General features: G+C 31.1%; 1 protein-coding gene across 13 annotated transcripts in view; it reads right to left on the reverse strand.

Moving 5' to 3' along the window:
* Nucleotides 1-238: 238 nt before the first annotated feature.
* Nucleotides 239-14,400, reverse strand: part of LOC119604083 (protein retinal degeneration B) — a 43,279-nt gene continuing 29,117 nt past the window's right edge. For 2 of the 13 annotated variants that reach the window (XM_037956518.1, XM_037956517.1), the window contains exons 2-16: nt 9,465-9,837; nt 8,446-8,590; nt 8,189-8,380; nt 7,699-8,127; nt 7,390-7,640; nt 6,908-6,937; nt 6,710-6,785; nt 6,341-6,649; nt 5,624-6,280; nt 5,392-5,559; nt 5,183-5,320; nt 4,917-5,065; nt 4,039-4,857; nt 3,804-3,976; nt 2,978-3,159 (exon numbers count right to left, since the gene is read on the reverse strand). In XM_037956518.1, coding sequence (XP_037812446.1) covers nt 3,087-3,159; nt 3,804-3,976; nt 4,039-4,857; nt 4,917-5,065; nt 5,183-5,320; nt 5,392-5,559; nt 5,624-6,280; nt 6,341-6,649; nt 6,710-6,785; nt 6,908-6,937; nt 7,390-7,640; nt 7,699-8,127; nt 8,189-8,380; nt 8,446-8,590; nt 9,465-9,542 — 3,687 coding nt within the window. In that variant the 5' untranslated portion in view covers nt 9,543-9,837 and the 3' untranslated portion in view covers nt 2,978-3,086. Of the gene's footprint in view, nt 456-920; nt 1,950-2,916; nt 3,160-3,803; nt 3,977-4,038; nt 4,858-4,916; nt 5,066-5,182; nt 5,321-5,391; nt 5,560-5,623; nt 6,281-6,340; nt 6,650-6,709; nt 6,786-6,907; nt 6,938-7,389; nt 7,641-7,698; nt 8,128-8,188; nt 8,381-8,445; nt 8,591-9,464; nt 9,838-11,124; nt 11,349-14,400 lie in introns of those variants that run through there. The other 11 variants (XR_005231457.1, XR_005231456.1, XR_005231458.1 and 8 more) reach the window with 11 other exon arrangements.

The raw sequence follows: 14,400 nt of genomic DNA on the forward strand, positions 1-14,400 counted from the left end.
TAAGAAATAGTTTTTTTTTTATAATTTTTTGCCAATGATATTTTAAGCTACAATTAATTAAAATAGTTATTTTTTTGTTTTCATAACAAGAAATTTAATAATTTGCTAAAGTTTTGGAACAATTTTTATAATTTAATAATTTTACAATTTTTTTTATGGCTAACATCAATTTATAGTACTTTTTTTACTTTCTGTTCTAGAAAAAGGGGATTATCTTGTTTTCAATATCTTTATTTAGTTTTTTTTTTTTTTTTTAATTTAATAAATAGTTTTTAGAATTTAGTTTTAAATATATATTTTTTAAATATTATTTATATTCTCTTATGATTTGTAAGCATGTATTGTTTTTTTTTAATCTGATTACTTAGTATTTGTTTCGGTTTCTGTTTGAGTTTTTTTATGTAGTTTGTAATACCATCAAACAACAGGAGGAAACAGTCTTTCTAGCCAGGTACCTATAAGATGCAAATGCAAAATAGTCTTTCAATACATTTTCTGCAAATAAATCAAGGATTTTTTTCTTTCACGCACATATTTTTATCCAAATAAATAGAAATTTTATTTTCAAGTAAAGAAAATTATATTTATATTGCATACTTTTTTGGTTGCAGTGCAATAGTAAAGATCAAAAAATGTTAAATATATTTATGTTAAAATAGAAATCATGTCTATATAAAAGAGAAACATAATAATTAAATCAGTTACTCATAGTAGTTTGAAAAGCCTTTATTAACTATTACCTAAGCGAATACAATGTTTTTATAAGTTCTCATAATGTTTTATCATTTTTAATCTTCACTGTTTCAACACCTTAAAGTATGCAACAGATGTTTTCATTAATAATTTACCGATTTCTATTCTAAAATTATAAACTATAAAATAATAAATAATTTCTTTATTTTTTTTAATTTTGTACTTACTGCGTGACAATGTTAGACGATGTCTTTATTTTCTTAATTGTTCTTATAGTTTTAATTGAACAATAACAATTATTATTAAAGTATTAATTATTTCGCATTTTGTTTATTTGGAATGATGTATGATTTCTCCAGCTATATTTTTGCATTTTTTAATGTGAACGATGTGTTGAGTTTGTTTTTTTTTTTTGCTTTAGCAATGTTGATGTTTTTTTTTATAGTTTAGTTAATTCTGGTTAAATACGAGTATATTATAGTTTTTGATGTTTGTTTTATTTTGTAATTGAATAAATTGCAATGATATCTCAGCTATTTTGATGTGTATAGTAGGCATATTTCAATTAATGGAACAAACGTCTCTCTAATAGTTAACGTCTCTCTAAACTGCTTTATTTTAACTAATGGAACTGGAATTTCTGTATTGTTATAACAACTATTAAGTTATAACTGCTTTTTAATCATCTAACAAAATGATTGTGGTGGTTGGTTGTTGATGGTGACATGGTAATATTCCCGTCAACAGGATCTTTTTTTTTTGATGACTTTGGATCGTTTGGCTTTTTCACTTTCAGTTTTATTGGTGACTAAAATAGGTTTTACGTTTTAAGTAGCCACTGCGTATTGGCGAAGATAGACCGGTCTCGTTGCTACAAGTGGTAGGTTGGAGGAGTAGTTAAGGTTGATGATGGAGAGGATTTTTGCGGTTAGTTGTGTTAGATTGGTGGGTAAAGGATTTAGGATATTAATAATATAATATAAGATGATTAATCTTGTTTTTTTATATTTGTTTGTTTTGTGATTATTCAATATCATTTGGTAATAATAACAACAAGTGATTGTTCTACTTTATAATTTTGTTTTGTTTCTTTTTTGTTTTAAATTTAAGTTTTGCTCTTTTCTTTGACAACATTTATAATAAATACTAAAAAACGGAAATAAAAAAACTTTTCTGGATAAACAACTCGGCTTGCCTTTTCATATGATGGTGGACCTCAATATTTGCAGGTTTAAGCGTCCTGTTGCTCATGCAGCCTAATAAATTTAATATGGTGTAGGATATTTTTTAAACAATTACAGGGAGTGGTGATGATAGTAGTGTTAGAGGGTGGGGTGTTTCAAGGAATTGTTTTATGAGTTAAGGATTATATGTTTTTAAGGGATATTGTGCAGATGTTTTGAAATTGTGAGGGTGAGTGATCATTATTGTTTAAAAAAAAGAAAAGAAACGATAAAACACAAAAAAGAAAAAAAGTGAACGTAAAAATTAAAAACATTTCAAAATAATCAAACATTTAGACATATAAAGAAGGGTGTGTTGTAAGAGGGACATAAAAACTAAAATTTTAACATTAGCATATTGTAAAACTGTTTAGATTTCATTAGATCTTTATTTAAAGAATTTTTTGGAATATTCAAATGAGATCATTTTGGAAAAACGAACTCTTTAGGAAAGTACTTATAAAATGAATGTGACTAACTTGGAACTAAAACCTTATTAACAATAAAGAGTGATATTAACTAACATGTTAAATGTTTTTTAAAATGTTTGGTAGATCATAAATGGGCCAGATGATTCATGTACATATATGTATAACATCTCTAATTTCAAAGACTTCTAAGAAAGATTCTTCCTTGAACTAGTAGTACAAGCTTAATTCTATACTGATTATTTCTCATACATTAGTAATCTCAAAGTAGGAAAGTTCTCTCTAGTTAGATAAGATTTTAAACCGTTTAAGGCAAATTTTGGATAAATAAAAGTGAGATCATATTGAAATCTCAGTAGATTCGTTAACGGAAGAAATAAGAGATTAATTTTGCATTCCACATTCCCTATATAATGCCTAAATGACACGTCTCATCTCGTTTAATAACTGTGGAAGTTTCTGCCAAAATTTATTGGTTTTTATGTCTTCTTCATTCCATCACAACCCTTCTCATATGAATGTGTTTAAATAAATATTTATATATGTAAAAGAAACAATTGATTATATATTATATACATACAATATTATGTACTATTCGTATATTATTTATAAATATTGTTAATAATGATTAATCAATTTAAATTGTTAAATATTTGCATTTAAATTCAATTACAATAGATATTTATAAAAAGAAAATAATGTTCGTTTAAATATTTTATTCAATTTTCTATAATTGTTTTCTTCAAAAATCATAATCTTCTTCATCTTCATAGATTTGCAAGTTGTTGGTTGTGTTAGTTTTATCGAATGCATTGCTGGTTGTTTGAAATTAAAGTATTTGTTTAGGTTTTGCCAAAAAAATATAAATAAAAATTTAAAGAAATTATTATAATTGGTGTTAGTAGAAATAAAACAGAAACCAATAAAAATTAACAAATCAAATTGCCAGTAACTATATTAACTAAAAAAGCTTTATTAGTAAATTAGTTAAGTAACTAAACCAGCTTTAAACCAAAGATAAAATTATGAATTCGTGTATTAGAAAAATTAAATATCGAAAAAAATAACTCAAAAATTATTTACATTCATTTATACATACAATTTTAATTAATGTGCTGCTGCAGATTTTGATTTTAAGACAAAATACATTTATAAATATACATACATACATATATTTTGATTTATATTTTTTTTTACATTTTAGTAATTACAAATTACTGAGGTTTTAATAAACATAATAACTTGAATTGAAAATAAGTAGGTCTTTATTGAAAATTGTTAAATAAATTATTCATCTTTCACTTATCTATAACAATTCAAGTTCTTATGATTTTTTCTTTTGTGGACTGAGGTGATTTTATTATATACATACGATTAATACTTGCATCAATAGTATACTCTACTACATAAACTTGCCGATACATAAATATATTTCATTAGAAAAATAATTGAAACTTACCTTCTACGTCGAGGATTAGTAGTTTGTCCCGGTAAATTGAAACAACCGCGTGGTATAACCATGCGAGCATTGCCTTTGGCGGGTCGAGAACCGCCCACAGCTTGCAAAGCCGATAAATGAGCAGCATAACCATCATTTAATACTATGGCATTGGTTTGTAATTTTTTGCTCACCTAAAGCAAATAATATTAAAATAAAAATTATAAGAAAAATTTTGTTTAAAAGAGAAACTCACTTTTCCCACTATAAATATCTGATCTGATCTTAAACCCACATTGGTATAAACACTAATATCTTTACTGCTACCATAAGCGGCCATTATTGAGATTCCATGATTTTGCACCAGATTATTTAGATAAGCAGTTTTATGACCCAACGGATCAGTGGAAAGACCATCGGCAAACGATATTAGACCATGAGGGAAATTATGCTGACTCAGCCAGGAAACAACACGTTGCTGTTGCATATCCGGTCTACCGGTTATGTAGATCAATAAATAACCCAATTCCTGCCAATGACGGCAAACATCTACTGCCCCAGCTCTTACTTTGGGATCACGTCCGGTCACCGACATTGAGGCGGTAAATGAGCCATCTATACTAAAGACTACACATTCCGTTAAGGGTGGCACCACCGCTAAATAACAATCCACTGAAGTGTGATCTCCTCTCACTACCATTTTAATGGGATAAATGCCATAACCGAATGCTACATGTTCGGGAATGCTATAGGAAATCCGACCAGTTTTATCGGTAACCTCTGTACTAAGAAAACTCCACTCGCCAGCGGGTGGATCTTTCATTATGTGTATATCAACTTTTTCGCCATGCAAAGTGATCATATCCAAAGGACCATACATAAAACGAGCATTCAGACGTTGTTCACGTCCCTCTAAAACTATCACATCATTGGCACGATGATTGGCTGCTACATTTTTCAATTTTACCGAAGTACGTTTGCGTATCCATTTCTCTCTCGGTTGGCCGGGATTAAAGTGGACAGTTTCTTTGTTGTCCATGGATGTAACATATGGAATGCCTTCAAATTTACCAATCTGAAGAAAATAAATAACGTTTAATCTCCATGGAATACATGTATTAAAGAAAAACTTACTTGTCTTAATATAAATGCTATAACATCAGCGCTTTCCCAGTAGCTGGCATGGAATAAATGTGGCAAAGCATTGGCTGGAAAGTTACTTAAACCTTCTGGGCAATACATGGCATAATCTAAACGTTTCGTACCCCACCATTTCATTTGTACTGGAAAAGTCAAAATAAAGAAAAATAACATTTCACAGTTGTATTAAGGGTTATGTTGGGCTTACAGAAACTAAGGGATTTTAGGAGTTTCTAAATTCTACTAGCTAGCAAACTTACATGAATTAATGGTACTTAATGATACATTTTCTATAAGACCGGATACTGTACTTTGCATGGAAGCATCTGATAAACGACGACCGCACATCATGTTGTTGGAGTCATTAAAATGTTGGGGATTCGATTGGATGACCTCCACTGTTTTAAAAAGGAAAAGAAATAATAAATTTTACTTGCAAAGCTTTAGTTGGAGATATAAAGAATCTTACATAAATGCAATGGCTGACCATTCCCCAGTGGATATTTGGCATAACGGGGTACATTAACCGGTGCCAGCATGGAAAATCTGGCACTTAGTAAAGGTTCTAAACGGGAAGCCGTTGGATCGGTAGGATGGAACATATTATAAACCTGATTACAGTTGGGACGTTGTAGAGCTGGCAAGTAAGAAAATGTACACAAACTGAAGACATTTTGAAGTGATTTTTTTGGGATGCTTACCAGTTTTAGAATCATGTAATTTTTTAGCTGCCAATACTATAGATAGTGGGGAACCAAACATAAAAAAGTCACCCACTTCAAAGTCTAGTTTTGCATGTTTCGAATCACTCGAGGAAGAGGAACGTCTTCGGCGCGGTGAGGGTGCCACCAATAAACGTTTAGCATCCAATTCAGTATCATCAAAACGTTCATCATCATCTGTGTTGCGTGAGGAACGACTGGTGCCATCGTTGCCATTAGTGCGACACAAAGCCTCATAAGCCAACAAAGAACCCATAGAATCTCCCAACATTACAATTTGTCCAGAGAAACCATGACCTTCCTCTGATTTAAGAAATTCTTGGTAAACAATATTAGCTGCCTGTACGGTTTTATTGACAGTGTCCTGAAATTCTGGTGATGAGACGGCCAGCAATGGTATGGCGCCAATAGGAACATCCGCTATATTGGGTATATCGGCTGAGGGCGAAGAATCAAATGAATATGGACTTAAGCTAGACAAAATGCCCAGAGCATCGGTACAAATGGATGGACATGGCACCATTTTAATGGTTACATGGGTTAATAGGCTCGGAAAATGTTGACGCATAACAGACTCAAAAGAACCACGAAATGTGGTGACATCAGATTTTTTGGAAGTCAATTCACTGGTAGCATCTTAATAGAAAGCAAATATATAATACAAAGAACTATATTTGGCAGTTTTAAGGTATTTACCCAATACACTTCCAGCATGTACTACCAATATCAAAATGGTGGTGGAACAAGATGGTGTGCCCGGCGAACCAGGCGGTGATATATCATGACCTCTTTCCACGCTTTGCGATGAACGCAATTGTCTTCTAGTACCCCTCTCCGAGGCAACACGCATTAGGAAATCTTGATTAAATATACTATCCTCCTGTTTACTCTTGCCTTGACCACTACTATGCGGCGGCGGGCTATCGTCTGGTTCACCCAACAATTCCAATGAACTCCATTTCGCCAAAGAATTGCTGTCATTTGTATCTGAAATTGGAATTTCCTCTGGTGAGATATGAAATTAAAAATGCAAACATGTCTATTATAAGTTTGATAACAACTTACCCACACAATCGAAAAATTCTTCTTCCGAATTTGATTTCGAATCAACTTCCAAACGTTCCATACGCCAATTAGCCACCTGTAATGTGTATTCAATCATTTTAAGTAAACGTGTTAACAACTACTGATGTGTTAAATAAATTTCAGTGTTAATTTACAAACATTAAACATTCAAAATTTACAAAAAAAAAAATAACTTACGTTTTTACGCTTAGCATTTTTGGCATGCTGCTAAACGAAATGTAGAGTTATGAGCAAAAATATTTTGTAGAATAATTTTGCATTTGCAAGGAAACGTTAAAAGAGACGGCGAAATAAAGAAGATAAGAATAAAAGAAACCGAAAAGAAAATAAAGTAAAGTAAAGAAACCAAAAAAAGAAATAAGAAGACAAAACATTTTCCAGTCACCAGTCATACATTTTAATCTCTCACCTTTGATTGATCGATTAAAAGAATTTTGATTCGTTTGGAATTTTTGTTTTCACATTTATGAAATTTGTTTTTGGCAATATGATTGGGAAGATTTGTCCTAGAAAGTGTTCTTCCAAAATCCAAATTTCATAATGCTTTTTTTTCATAAAACAAGTTTTTTTTATCAAGTTTAAACACGGATACAAATATCATGCCACATTAAACAGATTTAGCGGTCAGAGAGCTATTTATATTAATCTTAAAATCTTACCTGTAACTCAAAACTATGCGCAGATCCTAGAGGTGAGTGTAGACCGCCAGGTTTTGAGCCAGATTTCGATTTAATCATTTGTATACTTTGAGAACGAGATCTTTCGCTGGAATTATTTTGTTCGGGTACTTCTTCATCATCCGAAGAGACTTCTTCGCTGGGTGGTTGCTCTGTAACAACGGGTGGTTCTTTAACCACACGTTCCTCAGTATCTGCCGAATGTGATTCCAAATGGCCTTCAGAAATGCTTTCTATAAATGTTTTAAAATGTTCAAAAATTAATGTTTAAAGTTTGAACTTTTCTTATACCTTCTTCCTCCTCCTCTTCTTCACCACTTAAATCACCACCACCCATTTTACGCGCCAATGCTGCTTGGGTTTGTCTTTCAATTTCTCTAATATCTTCAATGGTTAGACCATGCCATTCATCTTGCCAGGCCCAGGCTTGACGATGGGCTCTTAACATTGTTTTTCTTAAAGCTACATCATGTATGAATTTTTCCAATTTAGTTTGCATGCCCCAGTAGCGAAATTCTACGCGACAAATTTTATAGGCACACATCAAGGACATATTACGAGCTGTGGGTTGTTTTTTACCCTTTACTTCACGCCAATACTCTTCCAACCAATCTTCGCCCAAAGGACCTCTGCCGGTTTTTTCCGACACATATAATTTAGGATCCTCTTCTTTGACATAATCACCGCCAAACAATTGATCCTTGACAATATCAATGCAGTCTGTGATAATATACAAAATATAAATATTTTTTAGTTTTAATTTTTTTCGACAATAACTTACCGATTTCCCTATTTCTTAATTCACTACCGGTTAATTTAAAGACATTATCCTGATAGCCATTATCAGGGAAATAATATGTTTCTATATCTAAGGAGAATTTTTCCACAAATGGACAGGTGTAACGTGTACGTGTATAGGGATAAGCATTCCAGGCTTCTTCTTCCACTGTTAAAGCACTTTTAGGCAGCAGACCTAAAGTTATAGATTTGTGTTTATATCAAAATTTTATTTTATTAATGTCATTTAGGTTTTCTTACTTTTAATCCAGCCTGGCAAATGACTGCCAACATGATAGATCTTTTTGGTGTATTGTCCTTTACCACCCGGTCCATCATCGTAGGGTTCATTTATAATGATTTCAACTCCACTGCCTTCGCCATGACTTTCTTCACGACTTTTTTTCTGCAAAATAAACAAGTGTTTAATCATAATTTTTCGATTTCTGAAAGAAATTAAGAGATCCAAGGAAATATGGATTGATTTTGAACAATATAAAACTGTGCTCAAATAAGGTCCTGCATACATCCTCAGGATTCGTTGTTAGTGTTTGAAAATAGGTATAAAGTAATATAACCTAATACATATAAATAACTATGGAGTATTGACCAGGGCCAAATTATGGCATACGATATCGATCGAAATCTCCATTTAGATTCTATTGAGATTTCGATCGATATCGTATGCCATAATTTGGGTCCAGGATACAAACAAGATTATAGACCAATATTAGCTGCGACAAGAATGCAGACTGAGCTGTAGTTGAGTCTATTGATTAACGTACAGTCAAGACCATAAACTAAATTATATGTATCCGATACTATAGAGTCGAGTCTATACATTAATATATAACCAAGACTTTGGACTCATCAAAATATATAGTCGCGACTAATCTATTTATGAAAATATAACCTAAACTATATATCTCTATACTCTCGTATAGATTAATCTAAACCAGAGTATATTTGATACCATAGACCAATCTATAGTCGAGACTTTAGACCAATCTATAGTGGTGTCTATACACTAATCTGAAGTCGAGACTTTAGGCTCATTAATAGTCTATACTATTATCTAATAGTTGAACCTATAGACTAAACTATAGACGAGAAATCAGCTAAACTATAGAAGAGCGTATAGACCAATATATAGTGGAGACTATACTACTCGTACCTACAGTCGGGACCATAGAGAAGTTTATGAAATTCAGATTATTTTTAGAACTTAAAAGTTTTAATGAGATTTCGTAACTGGTATTAATTATATAGCAAATACTTACCGCTATCATATACAGCTGAGCTATACGATACTCCTCCACCGTGAGCGGCAGTGGGATGTGATACTCCTTAATCAACATCTCTTTCTATTTTAAATAGACTAATAATGATGATCAGCGTGTGTTTAGCGTATTGATTTTATTAAAATGATTTTAAAATGTTGTTTTTGCATTTAAAATTTTTTGCTTAAATCAACAACATGTTGTTCATATTTGTAGCCTTTTCGTCTCTTCGCCCCCGATCAAATATATCTTGTATTAAAATCTGTTCTTTTTTTTTTATTTTCCTAAAAGTAGCAGATTTTATTTTTAGTGGCCGCTGTTGTTTCTGCTCGTGTTATCTTCTCCAGCAGTGAATTAAAATTTATTATTTAAACTGAAAATAAATAAAAATTTATTTTTTTTTATTTTAAAATTACGAAATTACTTAACTAAAACAACAACTATACTGAATAGTAAATGATTATATATGAAAATGGTCTGGCTTTTGTGAAATTCTTTAAAATGATTTTCACCGATTTTTCTTTAGCAGTTTTTGGTTTTTTTCGCTAGCAGGAAGACAATTGAGAATTATATACATGAGGTCACCATGTTGGAAGAAAAGAATGAAAATAATATTGTGCATTTTAATGGTTTCCATTAAAGCTTTTGGGGATATTTAGTTTAAATTTTCTATCGTAATATTGCTTATACCTTTGTAATAATACGAAGGTGGTATGAGAAATCTTTTTTAAATCAAAAAGCCCTAGAGATATCAACTTCTTGAGATGCACTTAATATGATGAATTCTAATTGCAAATAAAAGTTAAATTGTATCTTTGCAAGCATTCATATTTTTCTTATAAAGTCACTGAGTAATTCCTAATTCAGCTATATACACTTAAAATCAGAATCTTATACAATATTTAGTTTTTGTAAAAAGCAATTAATTCTATTGATCTATTAATTCTGCCCTCGTAATACTAGCTGTTATTTTCATGTTTTGGTCATGTTGTCTCCACTGTATATGTATTTGTCATCTAGTTATTTCTTTTTTTTTTGTTTTTAATATATATTTTTAAGGTTTTTTATCATGTTGCGTTGTTGGTTGAACCATAAAAATGGCTTTATTTCCACAATTACTTAATATCAATTCTATTGAGGCATGTAAACGTAACTCTCGCACAATAATGTTTAATACTTACTGTTTAAATGCCACAGAAATATAAAAATTGTAATAACAGTGCAATACGCATTGCTTTTATAAAAATGTATAGTGATGGAGAAAAGTTTTCAAACACTTATTTCTTTTTAGTCTAACTTCTCGAAAACTTAACATTTTGTAAGGGGACCCAGTTCTCTTACAAAATCTTGAGTCATAAGATGATGTTCATATCACATGATTATGTGAGAAACGAGATGGATCTCATGTGGTTTATTATCACAACTTAAAGAATATTCATAACTTTCTGGGTCTCTATTGCAGAGAAAAAGATTATTACTTATTTTTGGTTCCAGATGGAAATCTCTTAAAATATAAAGAAGTTCGGGATGAAATTTGTTCGGGTTAATATAAATTTTAGGATATAAAGGCGGAAAAATTAATAGCTTTCATACTTATCTAATCGCAACATCAAACATAATTCTATCATTATACTCAAAAACTGATTTCAATAAATCGTACCCAAATCAGCCTGCCCGGACATGTTTCCTTGATGATAGACCGCATCTTGGTGTATTGCAATCCAGGGGAAAAGAGGTGTTACCAATACCTTTAGTCTGCCGGGACTATAAACTGGTTTTTACAATTCACTGCCTGGCCTAGTCTTTGCATGAATTGAAAAGAGGTCTAACCAGAGCACCAGTTGCCCACAGGACTTTTCCTGGCTGGTCAGTTGGTTGAGGTTCCTTCGGGATCCACGTAGGTTAAAAGACATACACGGTGAAATATAATATTCATGATGAATTTCTGTTATCGTTCCTAGATGCTAGGAGCGGTACAAACTACAGAGCATGACTGTGGATTAATAAAATGATGGATTTGAGCTGATAATGCAAAGATTGGGAATACGAGGTGAAGTTTTTCTGGTGTTTTTTGATGTTTACTCTGATTCGATAGAGCGTATGGAGTAATTGATGACGAAAGCGAAAGGAGTAATTGGCAAGACGAAAGCGGAGTTGTGGTGTAAGGTCGTCACTGCCCTTTTTTTAATTTATCGGCGATTTTCCTTCATGGTTGAGTGTGTTAGAGTTTACTCTAAAACATACTCAACTCATTACTGTGGGTCTTTGTGGCCCTAGGTGCTGTTGTCGAATCAACAGAGCCATCTCAGTAGTGTGATTGGAGCGGTTTCAGAAGTACAATTTTTCTTAAAACCAGTAAAAAAAACTATAGTCCATTACGTTTCCGTTAAGTAAGAAAACATAATTTAAGTCTTTTTGGGTCAAAGTAATCATTGAGATAAAAATAAAAAAATTTAATTAATCCCAAAATGGGTTTGATTTAAGCACGATTCGTACTTGATTTCAGAATTGATAATTACGATGTTGAATTGAGAATGAATGCATTTTTGATTTAAGTAAACTAAAGAAATATTCTCGAAATAAGGGTTAGTTGTCCTAATCATTTGATTTAAATGTGGAAATTTAAAGCCTTGAAGTATATTCGTTATATTATAAGCGAATCTCGCAATCCAACTTAATTTTGACAGATTACGTTTTCTTATACTTAACAACGCAACCTAATAGATAGATAGGATTTCGAAGAGAGTTTGAACAGCCTTAGTTTATACCATTAAGCCATCCACTATACAAACAGCATATCATAACTGATTCTCTGATGAAGAGATTCCAATCTATTTGACAGATTATATTTGTTTGATAGAATTTATTAGATCAAGATTTTCCTAGAATTATGGAAGTTTACAACAATTCACCTGAACTGTATAGCTATAATGATGATCTCCTTAATTTAACCAGGAGAAAAGTAGAATAACAAACTGATTCTCTAATTAAGAAATGATTGGACAAAATATGCCTCCGTAATAGCTTCAGCAATTAATGTTCGTTCAATGTTCGAACCACCACAACAATGTTCCGAGGAACTAGTTCTAGAAGTAATGACGATATCACTACTTTCAAGGTTGTGGTTCTCTTTACACTCGTTCTAGAACAAGTTCTAAAATTTGTTCAGGGAATATAAATTATTGTTGAAGAATTTAAGCAATAACTGATCGTTAACTTTTACCACCAACTGTTGGTGTGAGTTTGAAAATTGTCTCCACTATCGTTTGTTGATGATTTTTCCATTCACTGTCACATTATTCGAAACGTATTTATTTATTGTTATTTCTAGTTATTTTTTTTTTTGTCGCATTAGGAATATTTTTGTTGTTGTTGTAACTATGCTTAAGCACGAAATTACTAGAGAAAAAATAAAATAGTATGTATAAAAATAAAATCAATGAATTTAAGTATTTGTCATGCAATGTTAATTGAACATTGTACTCATCATATATATTTCGTTAATATTGACATTTTTGGAACAATGTCAGCACAGTATTTCTCTTGTCATATATCACATTACAATCGATATTGAACGTTTAAGTTTAAAGAAATTTTCATTATATTTGAATAGCGGAATAGAAAACATTTGTTAAATGTTTGTGTTTTTATCAGGGACATGATGAATCTTGTAACATGATGAAATAATTTATAAATTTACACAAAATCAAAAATTTTCAAATGCATAATTTAAAATTTATTATAATTTATTTACATACATAAGTTAATCGATGTTAAATGCTTAACACAGCTAGTTCTTAAAAAAATATCTAACACCTCATAAATGTTTTTAATATTATTCACACCAATCATATTTATGTAGTTATTTTAATATTTATGAAACATAATTTATTAATTATCTAATTTTAGCCTTACTAATTTTATTGTGAGTTTACTTAAATTTAAAATTTTTATTATTATTTTTAGAATATTAAATTAATAACCAAAGACTGGCTGCCAGTCCATTGTTTATCCTAGAACAATATTGGGGTTCTTTTTTCACACTAATGAAAATAATAAAACATTGTGTTTTACATTCTATCACTTGCACTCACGTTCTATATGTTCAGCTGCTGAATACAGTGATAGAACTACTTAAAACAATAATGTACTCTTCTGGTACTATATTATTCCATTATAAAATGTTATGAAGATTTATGAGGTTAAACCGAAAAGGGACTTTAGAAGTCAAGAAATAGTTTTCGTGATCGTTTTCTTGTAAAATTTTTTACATATTTCTCTATTTTGTATAGTATTTTACACAATCCTTTCAATCCTTTTCGTCCAATTGCATTTTTTAACACAAAATAAATCAAAAAAAAAATTTGGGATCTGTTCAAACTTTTCAGATTCATGAACTCGTTTTCAGGAACATTGTTGTTATTCTGAAATATTTCTAAGTATTTTTTTTTTGAAATCAGATCTTTGGCATTACCATTCTAAAGAAACTAGTTTAAGTACGGGTCCAAAAAGAACCACTCCAGATTCATGAATAGTAGAACTCGTTTTCTGGAACATAGAAGAAACTAAATCATTGGCATAGCTTTCTAAAAAAACTAGTTTAAGAACGAGTCCAAAAAGGGATAATAAGGGAACTCGTTCTCTGCAACATTGTTGTGTTTCTGAAGTACTTTTAAGGAACCAAATCTTTGGAAAACTTAAATTATTTTAGTTAATTATGGGCAAATATTTATGGACTACTATATTGTTCATATAGCTAGCCCAGCAATAGCTTCTCCAGACAATTCTATTTTCAAGAACTTTTTAACGTTTTATGGTCTTATCCTGTATGGGTCGAAAAGGATGAGTCTTTTTTGACGACTCACCGCCGTCCTTTTGTGTATCTTACACTCCGTATCGCTGTCCACGTACAAGCACATTGCTCAATTACACGAGC

Source organism: Lucilia sericata, unplaced genomic scaffold, assembly GCF_015586225.1.
Source record: "Lucilia sericata isolate MDLA Ls3-8-SP2 unplaced genomic scaffold, ASM1558622v1 Contig000360F_arrow, whole genome shotgun sequence".
NCBI classification, from domain to species: Eukaryota; Metazoa; Arthropoda; class Insecta; order Diptera; family Calliphoridae; genus Lucilia; species Lucilia sericata.